Raw genomic sequence first — 13,750 nt, 5'->3', positions numbered from 1 at the left:
CTACTATTTGGAATGTATACAATACTTGGATGTGTTGTAAAGGGCTAAAATTTACTTTCACTTTAAGAACAAGAAAGCTGCAAAATGTTTCGTTTTTAGAATGATTGTCTATAGGTTGTTTGTTACAATAAAGTTGATTAAAAAAAAAATGCTTTGAGTGGAGGTCACGTGTTTCCTGTTTAGAGTCAGTGGAGGTCACATGTTTCCTGGAGCTCCAGTCTGCAGCTAGACTACTTTGGTGTGATTTGTAGGAAGCTGAAAAGTACTTCCTCTCAGTCATATGCTGTGCATCTCTGAAGTCATCTGACAAAACAAATACATGGAGAGGATGAGAATTCGAGTTGTAAAGTTTGTGCTGTCACTGGGCTATTTCAGCGTTATCTCTTTGGTTCCCTGCTAATTGCACTGTTCCCTGAAGCTGTACAAGCAAAATAAAGAAGATGCAGTTAGTTGAAGCTGTGATCTTTCTGGCAGTGCTACTGTCATCTGTTTTCTGCATGGAAGGGTTTCTGCAGAAGTGGCCAGTGCCCTACAAGTGAGATAACAGGCTGGGGTGTAACAATGCTTCTATACAAACTCTGTGTGTTAACTGGTGTTTGTTTATACATTACAGTCCTTAGTTTAACCCTTTAAGGACCAGACGTTTGTACTTTAAAGACCAAAGAATATTTCTTGGTTATGATATTCTTAGATTAAAATTGCATTTCTGAATTTTATTATTTAATGTCCCCAAAAATGTAATATATAAAGAATAATTAAGCAAAAAATATATTTTTAATTTAGCAATTGTTGCATTATTTTATTAAAGGGACATAATACTCATATGCTAAATCACTTGAAACTGATGCAGTATAACTGTAAAATGCTTACAGGAAAATATCACCTGAGCATCTCTATGTAAAAAAGGAAGATATTTTACCTCACAATTTCCTCAGCTCAGCAGAGTTAGTTCTGTGTAAAAAGTTATATTCAGCTGCTCCCAGCTGCAGGTAAAAATAAAAAAAAAATTAAGAAATGAACAGCAGCCAATCAGTCATGAACTCTTACTGTGATCTCATGAGATTTGACTTAACTCTCATGAGATTTCATAGTAAGCTTCCTTTACCTGATTGGTGAAATAAGATGAGAGTGCACGATGCTCATCCTTTCAGCTGTCCCAGGACAGACACACTAAAATGCCTCTTAGAAATCCTTTACAATGGGAGGTGGTTACTGAGGAACTTTTGAGGTAAAATATCTTTCTTTTTTACATAGATATGTTCAGGAGATATTTTCTAGTCAGCTTTTTACAGCTATGCTGCAGCACTTTCAAGTGTTTAAACATTTGGGTATTATGGCCCTTTAAACTAAAAGAAATGCATAAGTAAATTATTATATGAGTGTGTATATTTATATGTTCACGCACTATAGTACAAAGTAAGTATGCAGGTGTATTGGTATTGCAGCAGAAATACTTAAAGGGCCACTGTAAGTAAATATTTTCTATGCCTGTTACTAACGAACTACCCCAAATACGCTTTTTATCAATAGCATTTCATTAACTCTACCGTATATCAGAAATCTTGTCTGCAAATTTAATTGTTTTCCAAACCCACTCTGTGGGTATCCTTTGCTCTGTACCAATCCGTTTACAATACCTAGGTTTCAAAATGGCGCTTTAAACACAAAGTTATTGGTTTAAGTATTTTGAACATGCAGTGCTGAAAATAGTGGGCAGGATAACGTGACATCATCGGAGAATAAAAGATATAACTTTTAGAACATTATGAAACTTTGTTTTGGAGAAAATATAGGTCAGTAGGTTTTAATTAATGTTTATTAACTTTAATATGTTAGTTGTTTAGCTTAAAAATTATAACAGAAAGTAATCCTTTAAAGATATATGAAACCCACATTTTTTTCTTTAATGATTCAGATAGAGCATGCAATTTTAAGCAACTTTCCAATTTAGTCCTATTATCAAATTGTCTTCTTTCTCTTGGTAAGCTTTGTTGAATAAGCACCAATGCACTATCAATTGCCGACTGAACACATGGGTTAGCAAATGACAATACAATGCTAAATGTAAGACAATAGATAATAAACAGTCACAGTCATGTGATCAGGGGGCTGTCAGAAGGTTCCTAGATACAAGGTAATCACAGAGGTAAAAAGTGTATTAATATACTAGTGTTGGTTATGCAAAACTAGGGGATGGGTAATAAAGGGATTATCTGTCTTTTAAAAAAATAACAATTCTATTGTAGACTGTCCCTTTAAGGTTTAAACAGCTAGACCATGTGTTTTTAATACAGATGTATTCCTTGATGGGGCATACACGTACATGGTTTCAGCTAAATCAAGAGGCTGATTCAAATTTAATTGCAAGAAAGCACCATTTTAATCTCATGATGTCATCATTACATCGTATAAGACTGCAGTCTTTTTCATTTTCTCATGTTTAACTACTACTTTATGCTTTTTTGCTAATCTTCGTTTTATTTATATCTGATATAGGCGTTTTGATTCTCGTCCTAAGTCTGATCCCTATTGTCAAGCCAAATATACATTTTGCCCCACTGGCTATTCTGACGGATCTATTCCACTAATGAAAAATGAGGATGTCATAGAAGTGTTCCGACTTCAGGCTCCTGTATGGGAATTTAAATATGGCGATCTGCTGGGTCATTTTGTAAGTACGTCATATAATTACCAATAAGCCCAAATCATGTTGTTGTTTTTTTAACAATAAGAATCTCAATAATGAAAACTCTATATGAATTCAAATGTAACTACATTTATGTAGTAAAGAAATTTGTATCCAAGCCCTATATAAAAGGCATCATAAAGAACCATAACACTGCATATAGCCATAACAAATATCTTCACATTTCATAAATGTAGAAAAGAATATAAGCAACGTATAACATTAGTTAACGCTGTTAAAGCATAAAGGGGCACACACACACATTTTCACTAATACTTTTAAAGGGCACATTCATATTACCGGCACAGGTATAGGCCTAGATTCACTAATGCTGGCACTGTGAGCTTCAAACTCTAACATGTGTCAGAGTATATGAATATTATGATGAATATTACATATGTGTACATATATATGTATATGTATATATATATGTATATTTTATACACTGTATATGTTAGATGAGACCTCAGGATTAATTGAACATGAGTTTGTTGAACACAGCTTCTAATACACGTTTATCAGGATTGGAAATCAGCATAGCCTTTAGAAGAAGAAAAGCAATCATAACTCAACTAAGAAAACTTAATATTGACATTGCATGTCTCCAAGAGACACATTTAAACGATATAGAACATATTAAATTAAAGCAAAATTGGGTCAAAGAGGTACACTATTCATCATACAAAAAATCTGCAAGAGGAGTGGCCATACTGATCAGTCAAAATTTAAGTTATAAGATAAAGAAAGTTAAAACGGACCAGCAGGGCCGCTATGTAATCATAGTAATAGAAATAGATGGAAGAGAATATTTGATTTGTAATGTACACGGCCCAAACAAAAAAGATAAGAAATTTTGGGAGAATATACAGAAAGAATTAATAAAATTCACAAACATGGACATAATAATGGCGGGGGACTTCAATATGGCCCCAAAGACACAGTTAGATAGAAAAAGAAAGTTTAATACTAAGATAAATACAAACGAAAAAACTAATAAATATGAGGAAAAAACAATAAATGATATGTCTAACACGTTGGGAGTGGAAGACATATGGAGAACAATGAATCCAGACAGTTTGGAATACACACATATATCAAGAGTACATAACACACTGTCGAGGATAGACCTTATATTGACCTCTAAAAACCTAGGTAGAAATATCACAGATGTGACAATTAGAGAAATGACCATATCTGATCATGCCCCAGTATTAATGACAATGAATCAAACAAGACAGAGAAAAAAAAACAGATTCTTTTACCCAAATTATCTGAATAACTCAATAAAATTTAAAAAAATTTTAGAAGAAAAATGGGATGAATATAGATTAAATAATATAGAATATATTAACAAACCACAAATATTCTGGGAAGCAGCTAAAGTGACGTTAAAAGCAGATATTATATCCTACGAAATACAGAACAATAAGAAAAGAATACATAAAGAAAGAAGGTTAGCAAGAGAATTAGCCCAAGCTTACGCAGAATATAAAGGAACACCTACACAAAAAAACTTAACAAAATACTTTCAAGCCAAAAAACAAAGAAATGAACATATTTTGGAACAAACACAGAATGATATAAGACGTAAAAGTGGAAAATTTTATAGATGGGGCAATAGATCTGGAAAGTATTTAGCAGCAATTACAAAAACCCAAAAACACTATAAAAACAATATTAAACGGAAAAGAGATAAGCACAGATAAAGAGATAATCATGGAAACATTCAGAGATTATTATCAAAAGCTCTATAATACAGAAAGGACTAATGACAATAAAAATAAAAATTTATGGGAAAAAATCAAATTACCTGAAATAACAAAAGAGCAACAAGATAAGATAAATGCAAGAATAGAAAAAGAGGAAATACTAAATGCCATTAAGAACTTACCAATAGCGAAAGCAGCAGGACCAGATGGTCTTCCCATAGATTTTTATAAAATAATACCAGAAAAAGTGATAGACTCATTACATAATATATTCATAAATATGTATAACGAAGAAGGCCCAATATCACAAGCATTCAAGTCAGCAAACATAGTGGTAATACCAAAAGAGGGAAAAGATCTAACACTACCACAATCTTACAGACCTCTATCATTGATAAACACTGACTATAAGATTCTTATGAAGATAATAGCTAAAAGGATGAATAATATCATATCTGACATTATAGGAAGAGAGCAAGTGGGCTTTATAAATGGGAGATCATCTACAACGCATGTCAGGACCATACTGCAGATAATGGAAAAATATAGATTAGACAAAGAGAGGGGACTAGAGGGGAGTCTGCCGGAGGCCTTCCTGCTGTCTCTGGACGCAGAGAAGGCCTTCGACAGAGTCGAATGGGAACATATTGTAACCTCACTCAAGAAGTTTAATTTTAACGGTTCATTTCTAAAATTTATTACAAAACTATATACCAAAACAGAAACACAGATAATAATAAATGGAGAATTAACCGACCCTATAACACTGCTCCGTGGCACCCGGCAAGGCTGCCCTTTATCTCCGCTTTTATTTGATTTATCACTGGAACCATTAATACACTTACTGAAACAAATACCGTTCGGCATAATTATTGAAGATCTTGAGATAAAAGCAGCTTTATATGCAGACGATTTGATGTTGTTTGTTGCAAATCCGCAAAAGCACATAGGCCAGATTATCTCAAACATAGAACAATACGGAGAGCTGTCGGGCTATAGAATAAACATCACAAAATCCAAAATCTATTGGTTATATAAAGGAAAAGACAATACGAAATACCCATTTGAAGTCGAAGACGACTATATAACATACTTGGGCATAAAAATAAACAATGATCCAATAAAAACATATAAGATAAATTATTACCCACTTCTCACACAGATTAAAAGAGATCTAGGGATATGGAGTAAATTATATTTAAACTTAACAGGCAGAATACAGCTAATCAAAATGATGATACTGCCAAGGCTATTATATCCAATGCAAATGTTACCATTTTTATTAAAAAAGGTAGATCTAATAAATATAAATAAAATAATTAAAAACTTTATCTGGAAAGATAAAAAAGCGAGGATAAGCCTAAAGAAGCTGCAGGCCTCTCAAGAACTTGGAGGTGCAGGAGTCCCTAACATACAGTACTATAATTGGGCGATCCTATTAAAATACGCAATAGAATGGATTACAGGTAAGGGCCAGACAGTATGGCCAGAACTAGAACAGAAATTAGCTAATCCAATGAAACTAACTTTTTTACTATTTGCATCGCCAAGGGAACTAACGATGGAACAAAAAAATAATGTCATGATTAAGGATACGTTATGGGCATGGAAAAAAGTCAATAAACAATTAGAAACAAGAAGTGAGATCATAAGATATATGCCGATACAGGGAAACCCCAGATTCGAACCAGGAAATTATTTCCCATTCATAAAAAAAAAAGACGGTAGCCCAACAATCAGACAAGTAAAAGACGTAATGAATATGGTAGAAGGAAAAATTAAAACATTGACAGAACTATCTAACCAAATTGACTCTTTTAAGGGACAGATTTTACCATATCTGCAAATAAAACATTTTATTCAAATAGAAGAAGAGAAGTTAGGAAGAAATACATCAGAAAAGATAATGGAAAGTATTATTGAAAGAAGTAGAAAATCAAAATATAAACTATCAATTTTATATACACAACTAATAAAAAAAGAATCAAAATTGTGTCTAAGGAATATAACAGGAAAATGGGGCAGGACCATTGATATAGATATAGGGGAAGAAAGAATATCTAATTGTATAAAGATAGTGAAGAAATCAACATTGGATATGGGGATAAGAGAATCTAACTTAAGATTATTGCACCATGACTATATCACACCCACAAGGAGAGCAAAATGGGACAACAAGACCAATCCAGTATGTATAAAATGTAACCAAAACACACCGGATATATTACACTATATCTGGCTGTGTCCAAAAATTAGACAATTTTGGTTTCAGGTAGCAACACTCATATCACAAATTGTCAAAACCAAAACAACTTTAGAAGTAGAGAACATTATGATCTTCAATATACCTAAAGAAATTAAAAAAGAAGAAATGAGATTAATAACAATGATTATTTTATTGTCAAGAAAGTTAATATTCAAATTTTGGATAGAAAAAAGAAAGAAACCCACGATCAGATATTTAAAGAAAACCATAATGCAACAGATTAAAATAGAAAGAGCAGATACCCTGGCAGATGCAAATAATAGAATTGGAATATTTTTTGAAAAATGGTCACTATATGTTAAAAGTCAACCTATAGAAACTCAAAAAGAAATCCTAAAACCTTTTAGAAATATGGAATATTTTATGGAAGCACAAATTAGAGGTGAATGGAGTTCTATAGAGTGGTGAGTGGCTGGAGGGGGAGAGGAATAGAACAAAGAGGATAGGCGCGCCTATTTTTCTTCCTTTCCTCTTTTTTTTCTTTTTTTTTATTCGATATTATTATGTTATACTTACTCTTTCTATTTCATTCTTTTTCTTTTTCTTTCATATACTTCTTTAGTTCTTTTGCTACTCTTTGTTTTGTTACTCTACCTATACGCAGAAGCCTATAAAAGATATAATTAGCTAGTTAACTAGTGCAATTTGATTAGGTAAAAGACGGAACTGTTAGAAAATTGAAAATGTTATCATAATGTGCCATGGATATTTGTCTGAGAATTGTTTTTTTATGTTAATGTAACGTCATGTTTTTTTTTTATTAATAAAGAAAATAAAAAAAAAAAAAAAAAAAAAATAAAGAACCATAACACTGCATATAGCCATAACAAATATCTTCACATTTCATAAATGTAGAAAAGAATATAAGCAACGTATAACATTAGTTAACGCTGTTGAAGCATAAAGGGGCACACACACACATTTTCACTAATACTTTTAAAGGGCACATTCATATTACCGGCAAAGGTATAGGCCTAGATTCACTAATGCTGGCACTGTGAGCTTCAAACTCTAACATGTGTCAGAGTATATGAATATTATGATGAATATTACATATGTGTACATATATATGTATATGTATATATATATGTATATTTTATACACTGTATATGTTAGATGAGACCTCAGGATTAATTGAACATGAGTTTGTTGAACACAGCTTCTAATACACGTTTATCAGGATTGGAAATCAGCATAGCCTTTAGAAGCACGACCCCTGCGGTGTGAGCACACAGACATTTTCCAAAAGGAACTAATTCAGTGACCATGCTCATTTAACTTTTATGACTCTAAGACATTTGGTATACCCAATTTAAGACCATCACTTAAAAGGATAAAATCTAAAATAGTTGAAAGAGCACAGTTTAGAATTGTATTGCTTGGATGTTAAAGGTTTTAATCCCATTGTGTTAAATAAATAAGGCTAAATTGTGAAGGTATATTTTTCTGGGTTTTGTAAGAAGGATAGCATATCTTAAGAGTTGGTTTTAACGCATATAAATTTTGTTTCATTTCCTTTTATTGCAAATATACTTCAATATGTTTATGGATATTAACTAAATAAAAGAATTCAGATATTTATATTAATTGTATGGTCTAGTGTATTTGGATAGCACTGCTAAGATTTTCATAAATATACTGACATATTATATGGAGGCACTTTGCATGAGATTTAATAATATCCATCATAATTGATATAATATATTTGTAAGTAAATAGAAATTATTATAAAAGAGAAAAAAAAAATAAAAAAAAAAAATCATATTTCGATATTAATATTTTGAAGATATAATTTTTTTGAAAGGTTGAAATATTAATTTTCATATTTCGAGATTGACATTAATATCTTGAAATATTATTAAAGATTAATTTTGAAAAATTAATAAAAATATACATTTTTCATATTTCAAAATTAATCAAAAATATTGATTTTTCATATTTTCAAAGTTAATCAAAAATATTAATTTTTCATATTTCGGAATATTAATTTTTCATATTTCAAAATTAATAATATTTTTTTTGAATATAAAATTTTTCCTTCTCTCTTTTTATTGGCAAAAATTGTATTAGCGTTTTAGTTTAACTAAGTACTAAACCAATATAATAATGTCTGTAGCCAGAAGTGACTCATTTAATTCTATACATAGCAATGAAATTGGTCCCATAACCATACCTATTACTAAAGGTCAGGTCCTTAAGAAAGATATCTTAAGTTACCTTAAAGGGAAGTTTAATATTGCGGGTGAATTAAATGATTTTATGGATACGCTTGAAACTAGGGCTAAAAATATTACCGTTAATAATAATATGTGGAATGAAGAGAATGAATTCTTCCAGGAATTATTAATGATTAATCAATGCAAAGCTCCCATAAAGCGAGACGGACTAATACTAAAATCCTGGCCCCTTTTAATATGCATAATTGACAAAATGTCGTTTTGTATCACAGACAAACGATTGCAAATACAGGAGCTAGAAAATAGTATTCGTTCCTCGCGCAGACGCGAAGAGGGTTTAAAAATAGCCAAAAATAAAATGGATGAATTTGCCCAAAACCTAACAGCCTTAGATAAGCATAATACAGACTTAATCGCACAGATACAAGATTTAAATAAACAGCTTGCGCAAAGCCAGAGAGAATTAAGCGATTTAAAAAGGTCATATCGCCATAATGAAAACCCCTATATTAGCAATGAGAATAATACAGATAATGCTAACTCCTTTAGCGAACGCGTCAGGGACGAGGTACAAAAATATATAGAACAACATAGACAAATGACCCCTAACGGGTCAGAAGTAGATTTCCCAAATAGGCAGTCACCTCATGATGCAAATCCAGAGGATTGCTGTAGCGCAGCTGACGCGGGGGAGGGAAACTCTAACAGAGAAACCCAGAGTAAGTCTGATAAAGTCTACGATTCCCACGCACAGTACCTATATTCTCCAATAAGGGAACAACATCTGTAATTGATCATTTACAGGCTTTTGAAAATGCGTTAGCTATAATGAATGTTACAAGCGAGAAATTGAAAATTGAATTTCTGCCCTGGGTATTTGACAGTAAGCATCACAAATTCTTTGCTTCACTAAAGGATATGAATATTCATTCCTGGAATGGGGTAAAACGACAATGCAGAAAAGAATTCGGGCAATATCGCACTAAAACTGCCGCAAAAATAGCGGTATATGGTTTAAAGTGTCGTGCGAATCAGAGTCCAATCGAATTCCTTTCTGTATTGAAAAATGTGTACAGTATGGCTGAAGATAATCCCAAATTTGATGGCTCAGAATTTGTAAAAAAATTTTTGAAGCACTGCCTACACCCATCAAAATCAACTTAGCTAGAGATTTTGATGAGGACTGCTCATTGGAATGGCTGATCAAAGAGAGTACAAAGTTATACTCTATTCAGCAGTCCAGTGAGCAGGGGGTTAAAAAGGAGTCAAAACCCAAAATTGTGGCAGAAACTAGGGTGTCACCTAGCCCCCTCAATTTGGAGTCTAACAAGAGAACTTATGCAGAGGTGGCCAGTCAAAACAGGCCATCTCCACAGAGGTTTAATTCTGCCCCTCCCCCTACACAGGTTGAGGCGCAGGGAGACTATAACCAAAGTGGGGGACATAATCAGGTGAATAATTACTCACAAAGAGAATACTCACCAAATAATTGGTATCCGCGCAAGGGTAGATACAATAAACGGCGAAGATATTCTCAGGGTAACCAGACACCCCAGGTATATAATGCTCCCCAAAATACTAATACTGAACAAGCTGAACCCCAGGGGCAACCACGCCAGAATAGAAATAGTGGCCCTGATTCTGAGGGAACCCAATGGTCCAGGAATCAGTACAATGGGGCACCAAGAGATAGGCCCAGGGGTAGAGGTAACTTGTACAATCAGGTAGATATGCTGTTTACCCAGTTAAATCGGTTGAGTGAACAAATCGCTAATATGAGTCAAAAATCTACGGCTCAGCAACCGAACAATACTTTTTTAGGGGTACAGCCAGTGGTCAGCAGTGGACCACAGGCACAGTCATAAATACTGCAGTATCACCTGAAGGGGAGGGGAGAGATGTACAAAATGTAATAATAAATATCAATGATACTAATCATGTTATCTCCCCACAGACCGGAAACGGACGATTTAGCCGTGATGACAAGCAACCTCATCCGGGAAAAGTTAACGAATCTCTTCCCTTGCAGCTCTCTCCTAACCTTATCTCCACAGATGCAGTACAAAAGAATCCAACCGACCCTGTCATAGAGGAAACAGGTAGGTATGAAGGTTCCTCTGCATCGAATGACATGGCAAACTCAGGTAACACGTGGCGAAGCCCACAAATGTATGATAATGCCAATTTTATGTGTGAAATGGTAGAAACTGCAGGAAGATATTATGTATTAATTGAGCTGCAAGATTCAGTCTCCAACCCTATCAGGGGATTAATTGACACTGGGTCACAGGCAACTATCTTATCCCACAGGTACTACACACAGCTAAATGAGCTAACACCCCACAAACCTAAAATAAAAGAATTTGACGGTTCTCTAATAGGTGTTGGGGGGGACTCCCTAAAAGTTTACGGTACTGCATGGTTAAAATTTAAATTGGGGAACAGGGTCATAAGACACCCTGTCATTATAGTGGATCTGCCAACTGATCGTTTAATTATTGGTAGTGATCTCCTGAAACGATTAAGCACCATAATTGATTGCATAAATAATGTAATTTGGTCACAAGTTAAACGGCCTATCAATTATGAAAAATCTGGTATATCTCACGCCCGACATAGCTGTCACGTGGTAGAAGAGAAACCAGATGCTGTGGAGATTCATTTCAGGAATAACTCTGTACCTGAAATCACTATTCTACAAATAGATGATCAGACTCCTTTTAGTGGCTCTGATGGTAATACTTTTAAAATATCGCCTGGAAAGATAGCGAATATTTCCCTAGATAGCGATGTATTAACCATATCACTCCACAAGGGGGATCATAAAATCCCTAAGGGGGGAGGCCACACTCAATACCTCACAGGGATTGAGAGAGTTAAAGAGGATCTATTTATCCCTATACAAGTGCATGACCTTGGTAAAACCGAGTATGCTAAAATAAACTTAAAACAGGAAGCTAGCTATATAAGCGAAGGTTTATTAACGCAAATAGCTGAACCTAAAGTGATTAAATATCTTTCTCCCCAAGACCACAGTGTCAACGGCCTGGATGACAGGTCTGAAAGCTATAACATCACAGCTAAGTGCTTATTATCTATCTATATTGGTAATAAGTCAGTGAAGCACCTGTTTTTAGTTTTAAATACTCCCCATAATCAAATATACATTGGCAATGATATCTTACATAGATATGCCATACAAATAGATTTGATTAATTCTTGCCTCTGGAGCAGGTTAAAGGGGGACCCTGAAGTATTTCAGGATGAAAATGTAGCCCTGAAATCAAACCAGCAATTGCCATATGCTGTAAATATGCAGGTATCTAGCGATGTCATAATTCCTGCTGGGGCTGATAAATTTCTTTTACCCTTACAGATAAAAAGGGGTCAGAAATTAAAAACTTCTGAAACACTGATTTGCCTCTCCCATAGAATACAAAATCTGGGTGTCACAGTGACTTACACTCCTATGGTGAATATTGGAACTGTTCCAATACATATTATTGTGCATAACATGACCCCACAGGATATAACATTATCCAAGGGAACTACCATAGGATATGCACTGGAATCAAGTTATTACACTTTTGGATTCCAGAATAATGTAATTGGGCTAATACCTGAAGGATACCTAACTGAAGAACAATTAATAGAACAATCCTTTGCATCTATGCCAGAGGGTCTATTTAATGTTCAGTCTATTTATCCCTTCAGCTCAGAGGAAGGCATCTGTAAGATTGAAGAAGCCTCTCTAGTGTTTCATCAGCCAATCAAACAGCAAGATTACCCCAATACCCAGAGTCATGGGAGCAATGTAAATTATAATCAAGGGGATCTCACCTCTAGGTTGGAAGAAGCCTATGAAATAGGACAGCCTGAAATCTTTCCAGGATTTCAACAAATAGTCGAAGAGCAAATATCCTTAGCTAATGGCTGTTCCAGCGATGACGAACGCCAACAGCTGCGAGAACTCCTAATGGAATACAAGGATATTTTTGCTAAGGATTCTTATAACTGTGGTACTACAGACTTGCACATTGCAAGAATACAAACAGATCCTGATGCGCCACCTGTATTTGTCAAACAATACAGACTTCCCTTAGCCTCATATGATTCTCTTGCAGAGATCATAAGAAATTTGGAAGAAAGAGGTATTATCAGACAGGTGCACAGCTCTTATAATAATCCTATTCTAGGTGTCCTTAAGCCCAATGGACAATGGCGTTTGTGTGCTGACTTAAGACAGCTAAACAAACGAGTATACATGTCTGGCTGGCCTGTACCATACATTGACCAGTGCCTAGCACAAATGCAGGGATCCAAAATATTCACTGCCATTGATTGTGCACAGGGATATTGGACCATAAAGGTACATGAAGAGGACCAATATAAGCTAGCATTCTCCTTCCAAAAGGTTCAGTATGCATTCCAGAGACTTCCATTTGGATACATAAATTCTGGACATGAATTTGCTGTATTCATGCATAAGGCTATGCCTGACGCACTGGAAAGGGGGACCTTATCTTATGTTGATGATGTTTTAATCAAAAGCACAGACTTTGAAAAACACATCGCAGAGCTTAAACACGTCCTCAGCCAACTTAAAAGGGCAGGTGTCAAATTATCCCTACAAAAAGCTCAATGGCGCCGCACTCGTGTAAATTTCTTGGGACATGAAGTTACCTCTGAAGGATTAAATCCCCAAAAGAAAAAGGTGGAAGCGATAGTGAATTCTAAAAACCCAACTAACTTAAAGGAATTGAGATCATTCCTGGGTATGACAAATTATTCTCGCAAATTCATTGATAATTTTGCGGAATTAGCTAAACCACTACTACTTCTCCTAAAGAAAGAGGTGAAATGGCACTGGAGTGAGTCTCAAGAGACAGCCATCAGAGAGCTGAAAAGAAAA

General features: G+C 34.4%; 1 protein-coding gene across 1 annotated transcript in view; it reads left to right on the top strand.

The window, feature by feature from the left end:
• Nucleotides 1-253: 253 nt before the first annotated feature.
• CLN5 (CLN5 intracellular trafficking protein) overlaps nucleotides 254-13,750 on the top strand; it is a 34,087-nt gene continuing 20,590 nt past the window's right edge. The window contains exons 1-2 of the mRNA XM_053707910.1: nucleotides 254-535; nucleotides 2,497-2,671. Coding sequence (XP_053563885.1) covers nucleotides 441-535; nucleotides 2,497-2,671 — 270 coding nt within the window. The 5' untranslated portion in view covers nucleotides 254-440. The remainder of the gene's footprint in view (nucleotides 536-2,496; nucleotides 2,672-13,750) is intronic.

The sequence above is a fragment of the Bombina bombina genome, chromosome 3, assembly GCF_027579735.1.
Source record: "Bombina bombina isolate aBomBom1 chromosome 3, aBomBom1.pri, whole genome shotgun sequence".
NCBI lineage: Eukaryota > Metazoa > Chordata > Amphibia > Anura > Bombinatoridae > Bombina > Bombina bombina.
Note: the sequence above shows the minus strand (reverse complement) of the source record. Positions and strands in the feature narration are given on the sequence as shown.